Here is a 21,470-nt window from a genome sequence, read left to right on the forward strand (position 1 = left end):
TGATTGTATACTATTTCTCTTTGTATGTTATAAAGAATATTATAATAAAGTTATTAAAAATGGTACGAAGTTCTAAATTAAAAAATATTTATGTAATCTCCATACATGCTATTATGTGTAGCTTTACTTTATTACTATTAGTATTATATTATTTTTATTTTTTGTTCAATCCCCTGGTGATTGTTCACTGTTCATTGTACTTATGTACACTTGATTTTTATGCTATTTCTCTTTGTATGTTGTAAAGAATATTCTAATAAAGTTACTTTAAAAAAATGGCACTAAGTTCCGTTAGACGGGGAAAATTATTAAATGAATAAAAACGTGCCCACTGAGAAACAAAACAATAAGAAAATAATTTAAAGCATCTCAAATATGAAAGCAGATAATCAACATCAAACCCAGGCGACCACAAGGATGGAAAAATTGCCACCAGTGAATCATAAAACCACCAGTTTCCCTACTTATGAATGCAGCTTAAAAAAAGAAGATTGGATGCTTTTTTCTTACTTCAGTGCAGCCCAAATTTTGGTTTAGATCAACGTTTTACCAGCTTGTTTCTCCTGATTGGGAGCTGTTTTGAATTATCCCAGCCAGAGTCTGATTCCGATAAGAAGATGTGGAGGGAGATAAAATACAGGCCAGAGATAAGAAGGTCCTCCTACTTTGAAAAGACTTGGAGATGGTGGCTAAAAGCAGTCACAAATGTAGTCGGGACATGCTAAAAGCTTACCAGCAAGCTTTTAGCATGTCCCAACTGATTCTGTCAATTGACCACTAAAAGAACACCACGTCTACAGTGAAACACTGTAATTATGAACAGTTCCAAAGATCAGTCGGCTTTAAACCAACACCTTAAGGTGTGAATGCTAAAAGTGACTGCGATTCCGAGGTTACACCCAAATCACCAAAACAATGACTGCGAGGGAAGAAATTGATCTATAGTCCAGAACTAAACCTATAGGTGCTTCGTAAAAAAAAGATTCCTTTGCCATCATGATGATTTCAAGAACTTTGTGATATTGGCTAGCACTAAATCGTCCTTTAAGTCCACGGACTGTGCACTTGATCTTCTCCAAATGCAGTGACTACAATATTGGGACGATAAAAAGTTTCAAACATTTGATAAAATGCTATGTTTTTTCCGGCAAAGGTTGAAGCTCAGGCAGCCGAAGGCGACCTTTTCCTGTAGCCCTGACGAGAACATTTCATGTTCAACATCGACTCCATGACGGCTGGTTTGAAAGAATAACAACCTCCTCCGTCCGGCTTTAACATGCACCCACGTAGACATGTCAAAAACACTCTGACATCTGTGTGCGGAGGAAGCCTTCAGCTCATTGGAGGCAGAAGTGAGGATGCAGGTAGTTAGGAAAGACAAGATGGAGATCCATCTGATCACTGTCTGCATGCACTCTGGATGCCTGTCTATGAATTTTGAATGAGCGGATCTGAAGGCTTCTCCTCATGTCCAGAGCTGGGTCCTGGTGGTGGCCGTCTGTCTGGGGTGGCTGTGATGTCTGGGAGGCGAGGCTTCCTGCAGTTCCACTCTTCACACCAATGTAACAGCTTCACAATTCCAGCTGACCAAAGAAAGCAGACACCTGGTCCACTCACAAAACCATGCAAATAACCCCAAAGGTTGAAGGCCATGCAGACAAAGGTTCATACAATAGTGACTGAACCTGTCTATATTGAGGTCACATTGAACCGTGACCTAAAAAAGTTAATCGAGCAATCAGGTTGCCATCTCCAGACAAAAAAAACAAAAAACAAAAAACAAAGCTATCCTGGCATATGTAAGCAGACAGCATCTCCAAGAAAGGACATGTGAAAGACAGAAAGACAGATGGACTATGACTGACTAGCTTGGTTAAAAATAGGTTCTGTTGTCATAATGTAATCTTTGCGTAGGACGGTTCCTCTAATTGGTTCCTTCCTGTCTGGTGAAAAGGCCGCATTCTGACACCCGACCTGTGTTAATAAATCCAAATCATGCACATAAACTGTGAATTTACCCTCCCTGAGAGAAGAACCATTTGATTTAAATCAAACCAATCCATTAAGAATTCCCTTTTCAGTTGTTGATTTTATGTTTATTTCTTACTTGTTAAATGTTCACGATGTATTTAGGCTGCCTGACAAATAATTTCCCCTTCAGATAAATTTGAGACTAAAAAAAAAAAAAAGTTAATGCATTGTCTGTAAGCTTTCATAAGACAAATTCTCTACACACCAGAAATGAACCATAATAATTGAATACCTTGCCGATTGAATTTTTGTTATCCATGTTATTTTTCCAGATAAAACAGTTTCCATTTTAGTGCCGAGCAGGCAGGAGCCGATTACCGGTCAAGGTGACTCCAAGTTTTAAATAGCTTAGAAGTTCAAAATTAATAAAAATGAGCCTGTTCCTGTTTTAAAGCCACTTTAACAAAAAGTTTAAGTCCTCCAACTATATGGAGCTGAGAGCAGTGCTGCCCCTCCCCTACCTGTTGCTGCCAAATCACGGTTTTTCAAAATCCTTTGTCTTATTTTATGCATCAAAATAACTATTCAAAGTTATAGACAAGACGACCTTGTTAGTTTAGTTGCAGGGTGTTTTATACAGTGAGAACTACATACCAGCCCATGCTCTGTGCCCCCTCCTGGATCAACTGACAAGTATTTAACCACGATTTGGAGACCGCTTTTTAAATACAAAAGGACATGAGCCAGTTAAATGGCGTGCAAATATTATTTAGTCATTTTGTTCATTTGGTCCCCCCCCCCATATTTAAGAATTTGGGACAAGAAGATCAGCCTCCGTGACTGAGCTGAAGTTTATGAGTGTCGCATCGTTCAGACTCAACTGACTTCACCGAGCTGCATGCGGCTGGGAACAGAAACCTGCTGATCAGGCTCTGCGACTCGCCCTCGGCGTCGCAGGACAGATCACACCAAACAAGTTCATACAATCAGATTTATTTAAATGTTTTTTTTTTGTTGTTTTTTTTTTTTGCATTTTACAATTCAAGAACATGCAATACTTTATCCTGAAACACTCAAACACACTAAAGATAACAAATCACTTCCGTCAAATCAAATGAATTATGGAATAGTAAATGATTTTTATAGTATGTACATTTTTTTGTTATAATTCAACTCGAACCTTTTTTTTGTCCAATGAAGTAAAAGAAAGTTAACATTTAAAGTGCTCTAGAGCACCAAGCCTCAAACATAAGGAAGTAAACCTTAAGCTAAAATATACTGTAGTTTTATGACACCATACTTCCAGCAGACACATTTGTTTTTGTATCATATTCAATGCGCAGGCTAATAAAAACTGCAATGATCACCTAAGACTATTATATCAATCAAGTCAATGGAAGAATAAAAACCAATAAAACAATAAATTAAGCCATCTCTGGGTGTAAAATGGGACTTGAAGCTTCCCGGGGAAAATAAAAAGGGATGATTTCTGCAGCGTCTTAATTTAAAACGGCACATTTTAGTTTTCGCTGTGATATGCTGCGGTCGGGCGGAGGAACATCTGTTAGAGCGGGGCAGCCTCAGGGTCAGTCCTTCACAAATTCGCGGCCGCACCCGTCGACCCGATCGTCGCCGTGAAGACGGCAGACGTTGGGTGTGTGCAGCCTGCAAGCAGGGTCGTCCCGACGCCGACGTTTCGTTTCAAGCTCCGTACAAATTACTAAAAACGATACCCGACACCATCTCAGATACTGCGGCAACATTGTTTGTCCAGGTCCAAGCCTCTTCGTGGTTAAGAGCAACAGATATAATTACAATAAGACAAAATGTTCACTTAATTCAGGCAAGACCAATTAGTCGGGGGAAATTCAGCCCTTGTTTAGAGAAATATATCATGTGTCACTTCCCTGTTTAGCAAACCAGTAGCTAAGATAACACGAATAGTAAAGGTGTTAAGATCCTTTATGGAAGTGTGTAACTTTTTAATTCAGTCATGTAATACTTTTATTTGATCATAATAATCTTTAGTGTGTTACCGCGTGCTTCCATTTGACTGTCGATTTGCTGACGATACAATTAAATGTTACAACTGAGGGACAAACGGAGGACCCGTCTACACTAAAATGAATTGTGTTTCAAAGCAAACATGGATCTGCCGCGTACAGAGCATATTTCTTGCAACGTAAACACGGATCTGGTTCATGCAAATGTGTTTAGCAGCAGCTCCGTACAATTTGCCTTTGTGGTTTAAGTTCTGTTTTCTTTAGGTTGCTGCGGGCTCCTACGGTTTTCTGTTGTCAGCTTGAGTCCGGCTCCATCATAACATGAGCCTTCAACGCATTTACAACTAAAAAGGACAATAGTTTATTTAATCAGCCACACAAACTGTCAGCTGATTAACATTTTCCTGCATTAATTTATACCACAGCAGTGATATGAATTAGCTGACCTTTTTAGGCAGCTTTTTAAAGACCCGTGTCATAGGGTTGGCTCGTAGTTTAGATATTTCATGTAGCATCGCTTGGCATTTGTTTTCCTTTCCTGGCTGTCTGCCTCATAGGGAAAGGTACCACTTTTTTGTATTTGTTGCTTATGTCTTCTAATTGCTGTACTCGACGTGTTTAGAGGGGTTTAAAACTTCCGACATGCAAATATGCAACAATCTGGCCAAATGAGAATAGATCAGTTTGTATGGATTTGGTTGCTGATGAGTATCTCTGAATAATTTTGTATGGGTTATATTGACGTATCGATTCATTTGACGACCCTCCCTGCAAGCGGCGTCACTTTTAGGCTCCATCCGACCCCAAACAACGAGGAAGACCATAAATAAATTGAACACTCTTGACATCATGATGGATAAGATTAAGGCACACGAGACTATCTGCGGTATCTCTTATCTTGGCAAACTACAATCACAGTCCAACAGCTCTTTGAAGATCTGAGCCGTTCACAGCGATCAATGTACTCGAGGAGTTTGGCATCTGAGAGAAAAAAGGCAAAATGCGGGGAATGCATTTTTTTTTTTTTGTTTGTTTTGTAAACGTTATGAGCTGTCGGGCAAACATATTCAAGCTTACTGTCTACATTTGCTTCCTTTAAAACTGAAATGCACTGATGAAAACAATCAAATTAAGTCAACCATGCTCGACCTCTGAATACCCAAAGGGTTTGCCTCTGAGAAGAGCGAGCAGTAACCTGAGAGCAGCCGCCGCCGCGTCTCTCCACAAGCCTTGAATGTCGACGCTCTCGCCGGGAGGAGAGAGCTTCATTTGTTAGGCGAAACTCCGTCTTTCTTCACGGCTCTGCTGTCGGGCTTTTTGCCGTGGTGAGACGGAGCCGCTGCTGCTGCTTTCTGGGTGCTGTCTTTGGCCGAACTCTGTGCGGAGGCAGCAGGCTGAGAGGATTTAGAGGCCTGCGGATGCTTTGAGGTAGAGTTGGAAGGATGTCTTCGGCGCCTTCCTTCATCCCCGGCCGAGGACGAGGGATGTCTCCTCCTGCCTCCCTCTTCTCCCATCGGAGGCTGCAGACAAGGGTCGGTGCGTTTTTGTTTGCCGTCAATCAAAAAGGAGTTCCCTGCGTCGCTAATTATCGTCGCAGACAAACGGAGGTGTTTAACAAGCACTCACCACCACCCTGAAGTCCTCCAGGTTCTTGAACTTTGAGAGGTGCTCCTGCAGCTTTGGGTCAATGGGCTGGTTCTTTATCTTTGAATACTTCAGGAAGGCCCAGAACTTTTCCAGTCCATACAGCTGACCTACAGCGGAGGATAGAATGGAAATCAGGGTTAAATGGTTGCCTTTCTATTCTGTTAAGATTGAGCGCAAACAGTTAAAATTGGTCTACGGCCCTGGGAACCGACGATAAATGGTCTGGGTCTGTTTACGGCCACCTGAGGAAGGAGGAGTAAACGCTTCATTCACAAGTAATATTTAGGATCTGAAGCCTTTTCTGCTCTGTAGCAAAAAGCAACAAACCCTGCTGACCTTTAACAGACTGTTAGAGGAGATGAGGCACCGCTGAGTGCGGGGGGTTTATGATCGACTGCCGTGGCTCTCTCTGGGTTTATTAATTCAATATTTGTGAAGTTACAAACTTCTTCTGACTCTGGAGTGATCATAAATGGTCTCGAAGTGTAAAAGCAGTGACCTGAGACCATATTTATGGCTACACGTCGAGCTTTTAATCCCAGCTACGGAGCAGTCTCGCCATTGCTTGCTGCTTTGAAAGCAGGAGAACACAGAGGTCTGCGTTAATACAATCAATTAAACATTTGTTACACTTCAATATCCTCAGGATTTTATAAAGGAGTCTGTACAGTGTCTAAAGTTTAGTAACAGACATGGGTTATAGATTTAATGCTTTTAAGTCTATGACGTCAGCATTTCTGAGTGAGACCTTGCTAGATACTGCTGCTGTGGGAGTTTTCACTCAGCTTTGTCTGACGTGACGACCTGGAACCGCAGTGGAAATGCTCACAAAGAAAAGCCCGGTTAATAATACTGCCTGAAACTGCTAGGATAAAGTCTGAGATGAATGCCTTGTTGGTCTGGTTTCACTGTTTTTTTCCAATTCTGAAGGTCCTGGTGCAGGTCAGGGGTCTTTGTCACTGGCCCACCACGCCTACAAGAAATACCCACTGCCTCGGTGAGTCCACCAGATAACGGCAGAAGCTACTAGCTAAGTACACATTTACACAGAAACAACTGGCAGGAGGGACGTTGTTTTAAGCAGTGTTTCTGAATTTGACTGTCGATTCATTCCAGTGCTCTGCTTTGTTCATGCGCTGATGGATTATTGGCCCATCTGCCTTTGTACGGCAACCGTTGCACCAACTGATTGTTACAGAGCAGAACGTTTGGATGTGCAGGACGTACAAACGCAACGTGCAAATAAAAAAGGGTTTCATTCACGGAAACATTATATGTGGTATACTTAAATCCAAAACCCTTGTTTCTAAGGGGTGTACTTTAGAAATGAGACTTCTTTGTGGATGACATCAGGCGAGGAAACGTATTGATGACGAACTTCTGCGTATTGCACTTGCTATTTCTGACCCTTTTAACCCTGACCTGTCTGGTATGTTCCAGGGAATTAGTGCTTTATTTTACTCACACCTGAAAATCATACCTGGTGTTGGTCTATCGCACTAAAGCTCAGTATAACGCATTAAAATGTTTGATTGTAATGAAACATGTGGAACAGTTTAAACGGAGCGAATAGGTTTGTAAGACAATGTATTGTGGCTTTTCTTCAAATATGAAGGCATCACAGCTTTTATGTAAACTGCCTGGTTGTTTCTGATGACGGGACGACCCACAGCACAGGGCGGGATAGCGATTAAATGACGCACAAGTGTCCATGATGAGAGTGAGACAAGAAAACAAAGCAGCAGACAAACTGGGCAAAGCAGATTTCCTTTCATCTTATGGAAGCGAAAGTAAACTGTTGATCATTTTACTTGTTCTTGGTAAAACTAACTTCAGCCTGTTCCACTCTGGCTTTACAACAAGAACATTTCTCAAAGAACTGCTTTATTACAAATTGCAGCTACAAGGATAAAGTGGAATCCATAAAACACAGGATTAGTTATTGAGGAGATCACTGATCAAAGAGTGAGAAACTAAAGCCGTTCTAGATGCAGCTACAGGTACATACATGTAGAGGGAACACTGAAGGCAGCATTTTTACCAGCTTTGTCACACAGGTGATGTCAGACGGCATTAGGAAAAACCAAACTACCTGTTTATCTTGCTGGTATAATGTCAACATGCTTTATGCTTCCCACTATTAGGACTTTTTTAGTTTTTCCTCCCATTGACGTTTTTATGTGTAATTTTTCAAGAAGCATCTAGCTGATCTTTTCATATACATTAGATTGAAAACATCAAATTCATTACCTACAGATATATAACTCCCCCATTTATAGTTCTTCAATGTGGATTTCACAACATTTAATGGTCATTTTCAACACAGAAAGTTGAGGCAGAAATGCAGAAAATGTCAAAGTGAAACCTTAAAATTGAACAATAAACTATCTAGAACAGAAAGTACACTGTAAAGCCTTTCCTGTTCAGTCCCTCATAGAGTTTCACTGTGTGTTGAAACAAGTAGAAAAATATTTAAAGGTCCATTTTTCACACTTAGAGGGGGAGATGTTATTTTCTAGCAAGATTCCCAGCTGATTCTGTGTAATAAACTAGACAGAGCCTTTTACTTCCTGGAAGACAAATGGAAATGTTCATGACTTGTCTTGCAGTGGAGGGCGTATGCCAGCTGTGCTTTGCAAAGAACCTTGCTTCCTTTTCCCAGTATTTCGAATTTAATCACGGCTGACACAATGTGATGAGTGTTTATTAAAACACCAGCATCCCATAAATCCCAACACATCACTTATGCAAAACCGTTTCATTTTAATTTTCATCGCTTGCTATCTGGTTGTGTGTGTCTCAGATTTTTCTATAACCTGCAGTGTAGGAACCAATCACCAAATGGTAGAACTCGGTTGGCGTTCTTACATCAATGCTCATTACCTTTCTCAAAGTCCTTCAGGGTCTCCTCTTGAAAGTCTTTGAAGAGATCTAACCTGAATCTCTTCTCCAAACCATAGCTGTAGTATCTGAAGAGGCATTCCAACCCATACCTGCAAGAAGAAAACACATATTATAGCAACTGGCTAACCATTAGCTGCTAATCATGCTATAATTAGCCTATTAGATGCTAACCACACTAAAATTAGCCCATAAGCTGCTAATCATGCTAAAATTAGCCCACAAGCTGCTAATCATGCTAAAATTAGCCCACAAGCTGCTAATCATACTAAAATTAGCCCACAAGCTGCTAATCATGCTAAAATTAGCCCATAAGCTGCTAATCATGCTAAAATTAGCCCATAAGCTGCTAATCATGCTAAAATTAGCCTATTAGATGCTAACCATGCTAAAATTAGCCCATAAGCTGCTAACCATGATCAAATTAGCCCATTAGCTGCTAATCAATGCTAAAACTGGCCCATTAGCTGCTAATCAATGCTAAAACTAGCCCATAAGCTGCTAATCATGTTAAAATTAGCCTATTAGATGCTAACCATGCTAAAATTAGCCGATAAGCTGCTAATCATGTTAAAACCAGCCCATAAGCTGCTAACCATGCTAAAATTAGCCCATAAGCTGCTATTCATTATCAAATTAGCCCATAAGCTGCTAACCATGCAAAATTAGCCCATAAGATGCTAATCATGATCAAATTAGCCCATTAGCTGCTAATCATGATAAAACTAGCCCATAAGCTGCTAATCATGCTAAAATTAGCCTATTAGATGCTAACCATGCTAAAATTAGCCGATAAGCTGCTAATCATGTTAAAACTAGCCCATAAGCTGCTAATCATGCTAAAATTAGCTTCCAATCGCCACTAAAGGGCTATTTCACAGTTTAAGGAATCAAGACTGCAATTGTTTATCTTGATTTCAAATTCTAAAATACTTTGACAGATCAAACCTATATGGGGTTATTCTATACAGAAACATTTAAAAAACACAAAGCGGAGCATTTTGAATCCTTTCAAAGTATTACGTGCAAATTAGAATTAGACCAAAGAAACTCACTAAGCTAATGCCGTGCATCTCCTCATCTGATGAGCTGAATGCATCACGACACACGATAACAGTGGAGCATTATATGAGCCAGTAGAAGAATGAGTCCACAGACTTCTGGGCAATGTAGTAGATGTGAGCAGTCTCAAATAGCGGAGATGTTAGCTACTCCCTCAGGCTGCACTAAGTCTCAGTTCAACATGCGGAGCTGAGCCAGTCACTTATTGAGCCAAGAATGTAGGTTTGGCAGGTGTGAGAAGTTGCCTCTGGCGGATAACGCATAAATGCAGCTCAACTCTGTGCTGTCAAACTTTGGAAGTCACACACTGAAACAACTTGGTGACACCCACCAAGTTTGAGCAACAGATATGAAGCAATCAGAATGTTGTGGCCAATCTCTTACATGTTAAGTTTTGCAACGGGATCGATTTTCGGTAATTCGGATGTCTTTAAGAATCATGGTCTGAAATGATAAAACATCTAACCTGTAATTTTCTTTGGCGTCTTCAAGTGCAAACAGTTTGAACTCCTCATACATCTTTCTGTTGAAGTTGTCCCTGAGAAAGAAGGACCAAAACCTGAACAGGGAGTTCATCTCCTGAGACTGGCCGACCCCCAACCGTTTCCTCTCTAGTGGGATATCAAAACAAAATGAGGCCGTTAGCACCCAATATTAAAACAAAACACAGTGGAGTTGAGCTGCTGCTTAAGACAAGACACTTGGCTCCTTACCATTAAGGCATCTTCGGCGGTACTTATGATATCCCTGCTGGGTAAAGCCGTTGTCTCTCAGCAGCTCATGGGATGGATGCCAGAACTTAGGTAGAGACTGGGGAGTGCAGCCGTAGCTTCCTGTCAGCGGAGCTCCTTCTGACGGAGAAGCGTTGGAGCTGCTGTGGATCAATGGAGCAGAAAAGTCACGCTTTGCAACAAATGCAGCAGCAATGCAATCTAACACAAAGAATTTCAACTACATTTGTTTAGTGTCTCCTTTTAAATGTAAAAAAAATAAATAATTTCAATGCATAATTTAACTGAATTATAATTATTCTTATAATTTAGCTTTTTGCTGTATTTTCCTGGTAAATTTTTTTTAGTACGATGGACAGAAAAAACAACAACAAAATGTTGGTGAAACATCACAAGAACATCCAGTTATTCCCCTGGAGTGGTCAATGAGTAATCAGATGATGTGAACATCTTTTAAGCTATAAGAATATTATATAAAGTAAAAAAATAAATAATGGTTTGACAAGTCAGCCTTGGTAATTAAAGAAATTATCCTATTTTTTTCTTTTACCACTTGTAACCAAAACTAATCCCCCAAAAGGCAGCACCATCAATAATAATACGGTCAGTGAAAGAGAGCAGTCAGACCTGATGGATGCGGAGCGCGGTCGGTGCTCACGGGAGTCCATCACCCAACCAATGTGGGCCTCCTGAGGGGGGTTTGAACTGTGGCGGGTCTTCTTCTTTCTTGGCATCTGGAACAAATATAGCGCTTTTAAATATACCCAACTCCTGTGTTTTCGTTTTAGTCAAGAAAGACATGAGAGAATATTATTTCATTCAAAGCAAACAAAATTAAGGTCCATAATTTGGATCTGATGAATGTTGTAGAGTGGGAGGCCTTCAGAGGTCACCTAATTAGGAAATACTAAAACACAAAGTCTACCTATGTCTAATTTATTCTCAGTAAAAATACTGTTGTGTGAAGGCCTCAGAGGTTACAGAAAAGAAGCGATTAAAAAAAGCAGCAACCAGGGGACCAAGAACCACAGCTAGAGATGCACTGATCAGATACCCGGATAGGATAACAACTCCGATATTGATTAATTAGCTGCCATTTCTTTCTTTTTTTTTTAATTGATATTATACATAGAAATAGTTACGGCCATCTAGTCACGTCTATTCTATGTTAGCACCGACGGTTACGCCACGCACGCACAGCAGCCAGCGGTGAGCAAACACAGAGCTACATGGAGCAAAGGCCGGACTGAGCCAAGTCTGCTACTTGGAAACATTTCAAACTTCATACGCCAACAAGTCTGACTCCGGGGTGATAAGGTTGGTCAATTCAACACCACAAGCTTAAATAAGCACCATGCTAAAGAACATGGAGAATTTTTTTAAACAACATTTATTTCAAGCCTGATAACTTCACTCACATGGTAAGGTATACGGTTTATTCAACAGTAGTATTGGATTGGCATCGGCCGTTACGCTTAGCCCAGGTACCGTACCGTATTGGAAAAAACTGGATCGGTGCTCGCAGCATTAGGGTTACAAAACATATCAGAACAAACACTGTTCATTCATCAGAGTATAGCAAAACTAGTTATTACTGAACAGCATCAAGAACACAGTAACAGGCACGGTGACAGCAGGTAGTGGCAGCATCATGCTGTGTGGAAGCTATTCTTCAGCAGGGACAGGGAATGGGTCAGAGTTCATGGGTAGATGGATAAAGCTAAATATAGGACACAGCGGGATCATCACCCAGAACATACAGCTAGAGCCACAATGGAACGCTTTAGATGTGCTACATGTGCAGGCCACACCTTTGTCCCCTTTTCTCCAACAGGCAGCTTTGCTTTCCACCTCACAACTGTCATTAAAGCTACAACAACTTATTTTTTTTTTTACAATACTGTGTAAACCTTGTGAAGGCTAGTAATCCCATGTGAATGGTGCTCACCTGTCCATCAATGGTGCCACTCTCCTTCATAACTGGGTAGAAGCGTGGAGTCTTGTTGGGGTCCTGGCGTCCAGGCGTGCGAGGAGTTCTGGGGGTCCGAGGTTGAGAAGTGCTGGGGGACTCGGGGATTGTTGTAGGGAGAGAGCAAGCCAGTTCTGCTCCGCTGTCCACTGTGAACGCACACATTTCTTTTTTAGCCTGACGACGAAAGTGTCAGATTTCTTGCCTAGTCTGTGCCAAATTAAGTTAATATCAAAACTGATATCCAGGTAACTAGAAAATAACGAATGGGACTGAGGGACGTGTAACGGCAACACATCCAGTACAAGGTTTGTAGCATGCTGCTGTACGAAGTATTCCCACTAGAAGGTGTCACATAGCAAACTGAATTCATAATATGAGCTATTATATTTTAATACCCAGTGCTGATTCCCTGAGATATTGAAGTTGTGTTCAACAAAAGGTGCCCCTGTGTTGCCTGACCGCTCGTAGCACCCAGCACATTAGTGGTGAGCTGCACTGCAGCTCCACAAACCCACCTGGCATGGGAGGAGGTGGGACTTCCTGGTTCGGCTCGACAGGCACTTTCGGAGTGAGGGTGTCAAACTCATCTTTACTGATGACGTTCAGCTTCTTGAAGTTCTCCACATCCTGCTTTAGGGGATAAAAATCACGTTAAACTTGCATCTTTAAATGCACAATGGCTGACTGCTGGTTGAGGCTGCACAATATATCGCAAAACCTGTGGTTGTCACTGTCTCAGTGTACGCAATATGTGGACACCGCATCCACTACCTACAACATTCTCTAATGTTGATCTGATTACTCAGGCTCCAAGTTTGTCATCTCCAGTATTTGTCAGCTATACATATTCTCTAAAAAAACACCACCACCACAGTGGATGATAGTTAAAGCTAGTTATGGTAACCATGCAAACTGGGCTAATCGTTATGATTAGAGTTTAAGCTGTCAGCTCCATACACACTTCTCTGATTGGGTGACGGTAAACTTTTACAGCGACTGCTCGCTCACAACACCATCTAAGCCCCCCGTATAAATCATCATCAGCCGCACACAGCAGGAAGGCTAGAACATGTTTTGAATGCTCCATAGTTCCTAAAATAGTTACGAGCAGGTCAGCGCTTTACAGAAACCAGACACCGGAAATGGGCCATAACTCTTATTGATTCGTCTCTATGAATGCACTACAACAACTGTGCAGTGTACTCTTACTTCCCTTTAGCTACAACAGGACAGTAATTGGCCTCTCAGAGACCTTGTGGACAGTTTGGTTGGAAAACAGCACAACATGCAGGTATAAACAGCTGATAATGCCAGCGGCCGCAGCTGCCGGGCCAGTGTGACACACAACAGATGTGCCATGGACTCTGGACTTTACACGTAGGCGTTGGGTGTCTGATAGCGAACAAGAATCGCCGTTAGCCTTGGCGCGTGTGTGTGTTCAGGTGTAGGATTTCTCACATGTGGAACGCTTTATTGACAACCTTTGAGTCCAGAATGAGCTGACTCTGCTGAAAGTCCCCGACTTCAAACTCATTAGGTGAACACTTCAGCACACAAGTCACATTTACAGGGACATGACGCGCTGTATTTACTGTGGATTATTGATCCGGAGGGCAGCGTTCAATTCCTTGTGGGTTAAAATCTACAGAACAATATTTCGGATCAAACGTACAATCAGTCCAAATTTAATTGATGGGACGGTACACAATCTCGCACTGCGTCACTCAACTTTAGCTCAATTCTCCACTGATCAGCTCAGCTTGGTGAACGGCAGGTTAAATACTGAAAAATTAGATTTTTTTTTCCCATTTATCAAATGCATCAAAACTAGGAACTGACTATGTTCAGGCTAAAAAAAAATCCAAAAAAACAAAGAAGGTCTTTAGATCCTGTGGAGTTGGGCCTAATAAATTTGGTCAAACTCAAACTATGGTAAGCAACGTTTCTAAAGAAAAATTACTAGTTTTGGCAGTTTTTCTGTGTTTTCAGGTGATTTCTGCATTGGATTTCTACAACAGAGCTAAACTAGTGATGCAGTTAACTTGTTTGTATTACAATCTGCCTTGTATATTTTCCCATGAATATAGAACTCAAGAAAACGCATTTATTCTTTTTTCAAAAATGTTAAGACACATTTTTTATCTAAAAATCAAAACATATAAAATAGATTTTTCTTGATTTCAAATAATTTTACTTTACAGCAAACTGACACATAGTGCTTTTTCAAAGGGTGGTGTAAAATTGAAGCTCTGGATAAAATAGATTTGGTTAGACGAGTCAGAAATGGCTCTTTGGACGGTAAAGGTTGCTGATCCTGAACATAGACAGCTTTGTCACACAGCACTTTGTGAGTGGAATAATGACAGATCAGAAAAGGGTTGTGGGCATGATTTCTGATGCAAAACTCAGGATAATCTTGCAATTGTAATATGAATCAGAAGGTCCGACCTAAAAGGAAACCAGAAATCGGTAATGAAAGCCAGATTGGGTCTTCCTGCAGCTTTTAGAACCAACAATCTAATAATAGAACTGAGAACTGCTCTTTTAAGTTTCTCTACTTTATTTTGGTAGCAGGTACAGATCATTTCATGCACTTCTTTGTGTGATTTTTAGCTTAGTCAAAACAAAACCAAGTCAAGGGTTTTAAAGCTGACGTGGTGTGTGGGTTGAGGGTTAATCATCTTAATCCTGCTGCAGTAACTGTTGCGCGTTGGCTCTCCTTAGTAGACCTCTTACTCAACACTTTCTCTCCACATAAAACTCGTCACGCTTCTTGAAGAGCTACAGAATTCCTGTGTAGTATTTTCAGTTTAATACATAACTAGGGCTGAAAGAAAAGTGATACTTTTCAGCAGGTTGTTTTTGGGGCACATGAGCAAAGGCAGCAGGGCTCCTCCAATAAGGGCTCGCCCTTTTTAAATTGAACTCTTTAATTCAAGAGAGGTTTCTCTTAAACAAGAACAGAGCAGTAGGAGACCCAAACTGCAATGGCCAAATTCTATGACGTTAAAGGCATCCATGCTTGCGGTGTTTTCTGGTTTTACAGCTAAAAATACTTGAAATCAAAGGATTTTAAGTGAATATGGTTTAAGGACTGATGTTCAAGTAATTACAGTCTGGCTATATATGGCACTAAAACTGCTGCAAATGACAGCATGCTGATTTTATCCCATAAACTTCTGCTGTTCTGCTCCGTTCCAACTCACAGATTACATTGCATCATGCTGTGTGACCTATATCTAGTGTTCTTACATGCACAGTTTCTGCAGATGCTGCAGCTTTTCCAAAACCGGGTCACTCAGCTCTGGAAGCAGCTGGAAGGCTTGTGCAGTAGGAACATTTCTTTTAGTCCCCCTTCACATAGCATGAAGGGCAATCGCACTGACTCAATAGAAGTAAGAAATAAATAAATAAAACATTTGATTAAACGCTCAGTGCAGGATTCCAAATTCAAATGTAATTTCTCTTTGAATAACTTTGTAAGTTGCATAACATTGTTTAACTTTGTTGGCCTGGCCCGGCGAACTGCATTTCAGAAATTCTGATTCTGATCAGGGATTGGACTTTGCTAAGCACTACCAGGTCCCAGTAACAACACCCTTTTGTGTAGAGTCAGTTACTGAGAAAAGGAGAAATGAATTTAGCAGAGTTCAGTATGACTGGTGTGATTCAAAATAAATTTTGAGGACGCAGAGATTTCACATGTTGTTTAAAAAGGAAACTGGATTTTTAACAAAATATCAAGACATCTGCAGTTCCTGCAGGCTGTGAGGAAGCAAGACTTTCTACTGACAATAGAGCCTAAACAGAGTATAAGAACTTTATTTATAAAGCGCTTTCATACAAAGCGCTGAAAAATTACGAGGAGATAAAAGACAAATAAAAACAGTACAGATAAACCAACAGAAGATGAAATTTACTATGAGTAGGACAGAGTGGGTCTTTAAGTTAACTTTAAAAACAACAGAACCTGCCCGCCTGTTGTCCTGAGGAAGGTTATTCTACAGGAAAGGGGCTTGAAAAACTGCTCGGCAGCAGTTTTTCTTCTCACTTTGGGGATTTTTAGAAGTGCCTTGAGATCTGAGAGCTCAAGAAGGGACATACAAGAGCAAAAGGTCTGGGAGATAAGAGAGGGCCAGTCCGTTTAAGGCCTTGTAGGTGAGCAACAGGACCTTGAAGTCTGCTCGAACATGACAAGGCAGTCAGTGAAGAGATGACAACACGCGGGCGACTTGGGCATATTTCCTGCAAACCCCTAAAACGTTTCCTTTGTAACCCAGATAAAAGGGTATTGCAGTAATCGATGCTTGAGGACACAAATGCATGGATAAGAATCTCAGCATTTTCCAAGGACAAAATCTGCCTAATTTTTGCCGCATAAAAAGAATCAGAGGACAGACTGCAATACTGTGAAATGGATTATTATTATTGTGCAATTTGCATGGGTGTCTGAACAGAGTCCCTGAGAGACTGAAGTGTGCAAATACACATTTGCAAGTTACGAGGCAAGATAAGTGATTTGATTTACATCAGATCAGAAACCTGTGGAACCAGTAGTCTGTAATGTAACAGATTCTGAACTGGGCTGATGGTTTGTTGCTTTTCAGCTGAGGGCGATAATTGGATAATTGGAGGATAATTGCTTATTACCAGTCCAAGAAACCCTGGTCAACTTAAAATAGTAACAAATGTAAAAAAATTCAACAACTGTTCTGTTACATTTATTTTACAAACATTGTAGGGGTTCCAATGACTGTGGCATTGGTGATTTATTACATTAGGAAATTGTGTTGCATTCATTTGTTGTTACTCTACATCAGCAAAGCCTCTAAATGTCAGAGGTTTGTCAGCTCACCTTGCTACACTCGATCTGCTCCTCTCCCTTCCACAGGTCTTGTTCGTAGTAGTACAGCCCGTCGTTGATGGCTTTGGCCAGATCAGCTGTGAGCTTGGCTCGGGACTCATGGTTGCCGGTACGATCGCCACTAGGGTGCTTGCGAAGGTAGGGAGGAGTCTGGGTGACAATAAGGATCTTGTTGACATCTTGGTCATCCAGCTCGTAGTCAGAGTCATCCTCGTCTGACCAGTCAGTGAATTTGTTCTTCCTGGGCGCCATTTGCTCCATTTCCTCATCGAACATGAAGTCCAGCTCCTCCTGGTCAGGCTCAGCCTGGGGAGGAGGCTGGATGCTCAGAGGAGTTGCCTTGGATTCTCCCTAGACGACGTGAAGAGAGTGAAGTCATTAACAACAGAGAAAAGATTGAGTTGAGGTGGAAAGACCAAAACTGAACTGAAAGATGGGAAGTGCAGCGTCCTGCAAAAGTTTTCATACTCATTGAACTTTAATACATTTTAAACAACCATAAACTTCAATAGATCTTAGTTTTTCAAACTTTTTCACAAATAAAATCTAAAAGGTGTGATATACTATTGTTTTTTCGGATCTCTCCAGAGATGCTCAATTGGATTCAAGTCTGAGTTCAGGCTGGTCCATTCAAGGACGTTCACAGACCGTACTGAAGCTACATTAGCAGGCAAAAGTTTTGACTTACTGTTGTCATTCAATGGCTTTTCCTTATTTATATGAATTTCAGCAATGCAGAAACGTAGTAAATACATCTAAACCATGACTCAAAAGTATGGCAATCAAACACAAAAAATTCTGAAATAAATAAAAACATCTAGTATATTTGGGCCTTTTCTAAACATTACTGCTTTGGTCACTCTTGGGCTTTTCTCGACGAGCTTCTTTGGGTTAGTCACCTGAAATGTTTTTTTTCAACAGTATGAAGGAGTTTCCAGAGGTTGTAATACAAATAAAGACAAACCACTGAATTAGAAAGTGAGTTAAAAATTTTGATAGGTAGTGTACTACTGTGACATCTTGGCTGTACGCTTGATGTCATCTTCCCGCTGAAAGATGAACAGCGGCCTCCGTCTGAGGTCGCTCTGGGTTCTTGATAAACCGCCTAAGGACCTTCTCTGCTAGCTTTACCGTTCTAGGAAGAGTTTTAGAGAGCCACTAGGCTCACTGTGGCCTTTAAAGCAGCAAACTTCTCCCAGATATGTGCCTCGAGACAATCGTGTCTCAAAGGTCTACAGGTGATCTCTTCTCTTACAGCCATGACCAACCGTAGGACACAGACAGATTTGAGTTTCCACATCCTGTCCATTCATCTGAATTTACCACAGGTGGACTCCGATTAAGATACAGATGTGGTGTGATGGAGGTCATAATTCTCCCGCTAACCTAAACCACATGTTTTGGTCAACCCCTGCCTTTATGACATACTGGACCACAGTTTTCATAACACTATCGGGGACACTCACTATCAATCTTCAACAGAAGGCAGCAATGGCCATTTTCTGGTATTACTGATAAAAAAATACACTACTCTTTTAAATAAACACAAAGATGTAATAGCCTTTGCTACACTGATTGCACGTAGAATAATACTTTTGCACTGGAAGTCCAAAAATCCACTGAACGCATCCATCTGGCTTGGTGATCTCATGAATTTTATTCAGCTAGAAAAGGTTAAATATTAATTGAAAGGCATTAAAGACAGATTTTACTCTACTTGCAACTAAATCCTTATGCAACTAGCCAACCTTACCACATTGCGTGACAGTATCTAGATCACCTATTCACCATAACAACTTGATGAACCATAAACTTATTGAATTATCAAGAGATCAGTAATTTTATTTATTTATTGTCCCCTACTGAAGTTCTTGTGCCCTAATTTCCAACTTTTTATACTTGCTCATAGCTACAGATGTTTTGGCGGCCCAGTTTCACTCCTCGCATTCTAACATAGGACTTATTTTTATGTACACATTCTCAATCCTATTAAATTAACTGCATACATTGTATTGCCATACATGTCCTTAAGAAAAGCCATCAAGCAAAACTATTTTGTGGTTCGCTTTAAATTACACTAATATATTACAGATGGCTGGTAATAGTGAAAGTCTTTTATTTGGACATTGTGTGGGTGGGTCAGGGGGTGGCCTTTTTATTTTTGTGGGTGTTGTGCTCACAAAAAAAATGAGGGGAAACGTATGTAACATGCTTTCTCTTGTCTTTCCCATAAGTTCTTTCCAGATGTACTTAATTTCTCTGCATTTTCTACTTTCAAACATTGTAGCCACCACCATGTGTCACTGTAAGGGTGAGGTCTTCAGTTTGATGTCCAGTGTTACCCCCCCCCCCCCACACACACACACACACACATACTTTTGTTAGTATATCTTCAGGTAAAAATAAATTGAGTTAGCTATGTCACCGAATGAATGAATGTTTGAATGGATGAAAACAAGACATGCAAAAAAAAAAGGAATTTAAAGGAAGGGGGAGCAGAAGAGGAAGTGGAGGAGATGAGTGAATGGCTGGAGTACTCAACTGCAGAAGAGAGGAGGTCAGGTTGGAGCTCTGAGGGAGGAGAGGGGCCAGCAGCACACACATCATCACAGTCGTGCTGCCGGCCAAGACAGGAATGAAAGGGACGGGAGATCACAGGACAGTGAGACAGAAAAACATGGAAAAATGTGATGAGAGTTGGAACAGGGAAGAGGGATGAATCAAAGACGCAAGAGATGGATGGGAGTCTTGACCACCAGTGCGCCCCCCCCCCCCCATTACTTTTTTTTTAATCACCTAATAAAAGTAAAAGAATCCCTCACCTAAAATTTGAATAGTTTGGACGAGGCGTCTGCAACCCCCATCCTTGAGCGCCGCTTGGATGCATTCCTGCCTGAGGACAACTGAACCAAAGGCCTGAATGACCTCATTGGCATGTCAGCCAGTTCTGCTAGGGTCCATTTTATTAAGGTGTGTTGGAGCAGGGATAGAGATAAAGGTTGCAGGAACGTGGCACTCTAGGACTGACGTTGCAGATGCCTGGTTTGGACAAAGATGAGCCCACCAAGAAGCCGAGTGGTGAAGACACTCATCCCTACTATACGAAAGGAAAAGGAAAAAGCAGGAGGACAAAACCTGTGTCTCTAGCGCAGTGAGCTATACGAAGGTTATTTGATCATTTTCAAGTGGCATCCACAAAAAAAAAATATATATTTGTTAGCTTGCTAATTTGTGGTGCTGCAGAGCTTTGTGGGAACATTAAAGAATAGTGTAAATGTTATCCACTAAGCGCATTTACAGCCACTTCTTTCTGTCTTATTATAATAAAGGACCAGAATTATTCTCAGCCCATTCCCGTGAAGACAATAAAGAGACGGCATCAAACAAGTTGCTCTCAGACGCACCTCAGAACAGGGGTAAAAGAGAGACGACAATAACGAGGGATTCAGACCAAAGCATTGCAGCTGCACTTTATATGAAATATGTCAGACACTAAAAGTAAGGGATGTATCACTGAATAGAGATAATCTGTTATCCCTTTGTCACCTTCTTGTGTTGTTCATTTGTCTTTTTAAAGACTGATCTTATTTCTGTGGTGCATGGTGGGAGCACCCTTCATTTTGTTGTGCCTCTTGGTATAATGACAATAAAAACTATTCTATTCTAGACCAGAGTGATTTCCATGTGAAAAGGAATGGTTTAAAAGCATTTGTCTCCTTTAACAAATACAGATAATCTGGTAAATCTCCTGGTATTTAAAAGCCACTATTTCCATCAAAGGATCTACAAGTGCAACAGTCACTTATGGTAAATAATAATAATAGTAGTATTAGTTATTGGCCAGGGAAAGCCAGGTTGTTTTCCTCTGTATCACTGCTGGGTATTAACCTACCAGCTGTTTCAAAGACTTTATCACCTTTGTGACTTTGTCCCCGGCTCTGCACGTACCTTTGATTTTCCAGAGGTCTGACGGTGGCGTTTCTCCACCTGGATCCAGGCCTCGGGGTCGGGCTTGGGGGCAGGCGAGGGGGCATCTTTGGAGTTGTCTGCGGCTGGGTTAGAGTCCTGTTTGCAGGAGCCGGGTTCAGCTGATGCCGGGAGCTGTGCCGAGTCAAGCTGAGGCTCCTTCGCAGGCGGCGTAGCTGAAAAGCCCCAAAACATTAGTCAACGGGCTTTCAGGGTCGAGTCGAGAACGGGAAACACTGGTGGAGACGCTGAAGACATTCCTTACAGCCGTGTTCCTTTTCTACCACATCTTTAATCCCATCACTTTAACCTAATTCGTACCTTCTCAACTCTTTTCCTCCTGTCCTCCTTGC

General features: G+C 41.2%; 1 protein-coding gene across 8 annotated transcripts in view; it reads right to left on the reverse strand.

The window, feature by feature from the left end:
* Positions 1-3,123: 3,123 nt before the first annotated feature.
* larp1b (La ribonucleoprotein 1B) overlaps positions 3,124-21,470 on the reverse strand; it is a 38,789-nt gene continuing 20,442 nt past the window's right edge. For 4 of the 8 annotated variants that reach the window (XM_021323302.2, XM_021323307.2, XM_021323305.2 and 1 more), the window contains 11 exons: positions 21,100-21,293; positions 19,694-19,768; positions 17,143-17,502; positions 12,803-12,917; positions 12,264-12,433; positions 10,943-11,049; positions 10,298-10,458; positions 10,051-10,195; positions 8,505-8,614; positions 5,601-5,728; positions 3,124-5,494 (listed from right to left, as the gene is read on the reverse strand). In XM_021323302.2, the coding sequence (XP_021178977.2) occupies positions 5,240-5,494; positions 5,601-5,728; positions 8,505-8,614; positions 10,051-10,195; positions 10,298-10,458; positions 10,943-11,049; positions 12,264-12,433; positions 12,803-12,917; positions 17,143-17,502; positions 19,694-19,768; positions 21,100-21,293 (1,820 nt within the window). In that variant the 3' untranslated portion in view covers positions 3,124-5,239. The remainder of the gene's footprint in view (positions 5,495-5,600; positions 5,729-8,504; positions 8,615-10,050; positions 10,196-10,297; positions 10,459-10,942; positions 11,050-12,263; positions 12,434-12,802; positions 12,918-17,142; positions 17,503-19,693; positions 19,769-21,099; positions 21,294-21,470) is intronic. The other 4 variants (XM_021323308.2, XM_021323303.2, XM_021323304.2 and 1 more) reach the window with 3 other exon arrangements.

The sequence above is a fragment of the Fundulus heteroclitus genome, chromosome 19 (assembly GCF_011125445.2).
Source record: "Fundulus heteroclitus isolate FHET01 chromosome 19, MU-UCD_Fhet_4.1, whole genome shotgun sequence".
Taxonomy (NCBI): Eukaryota; Metazoa; Chordata; class Actinopteri; order Cyprinodontiformes; family Fundulidae; genus Fundulus; species Fundulus heteroclitus.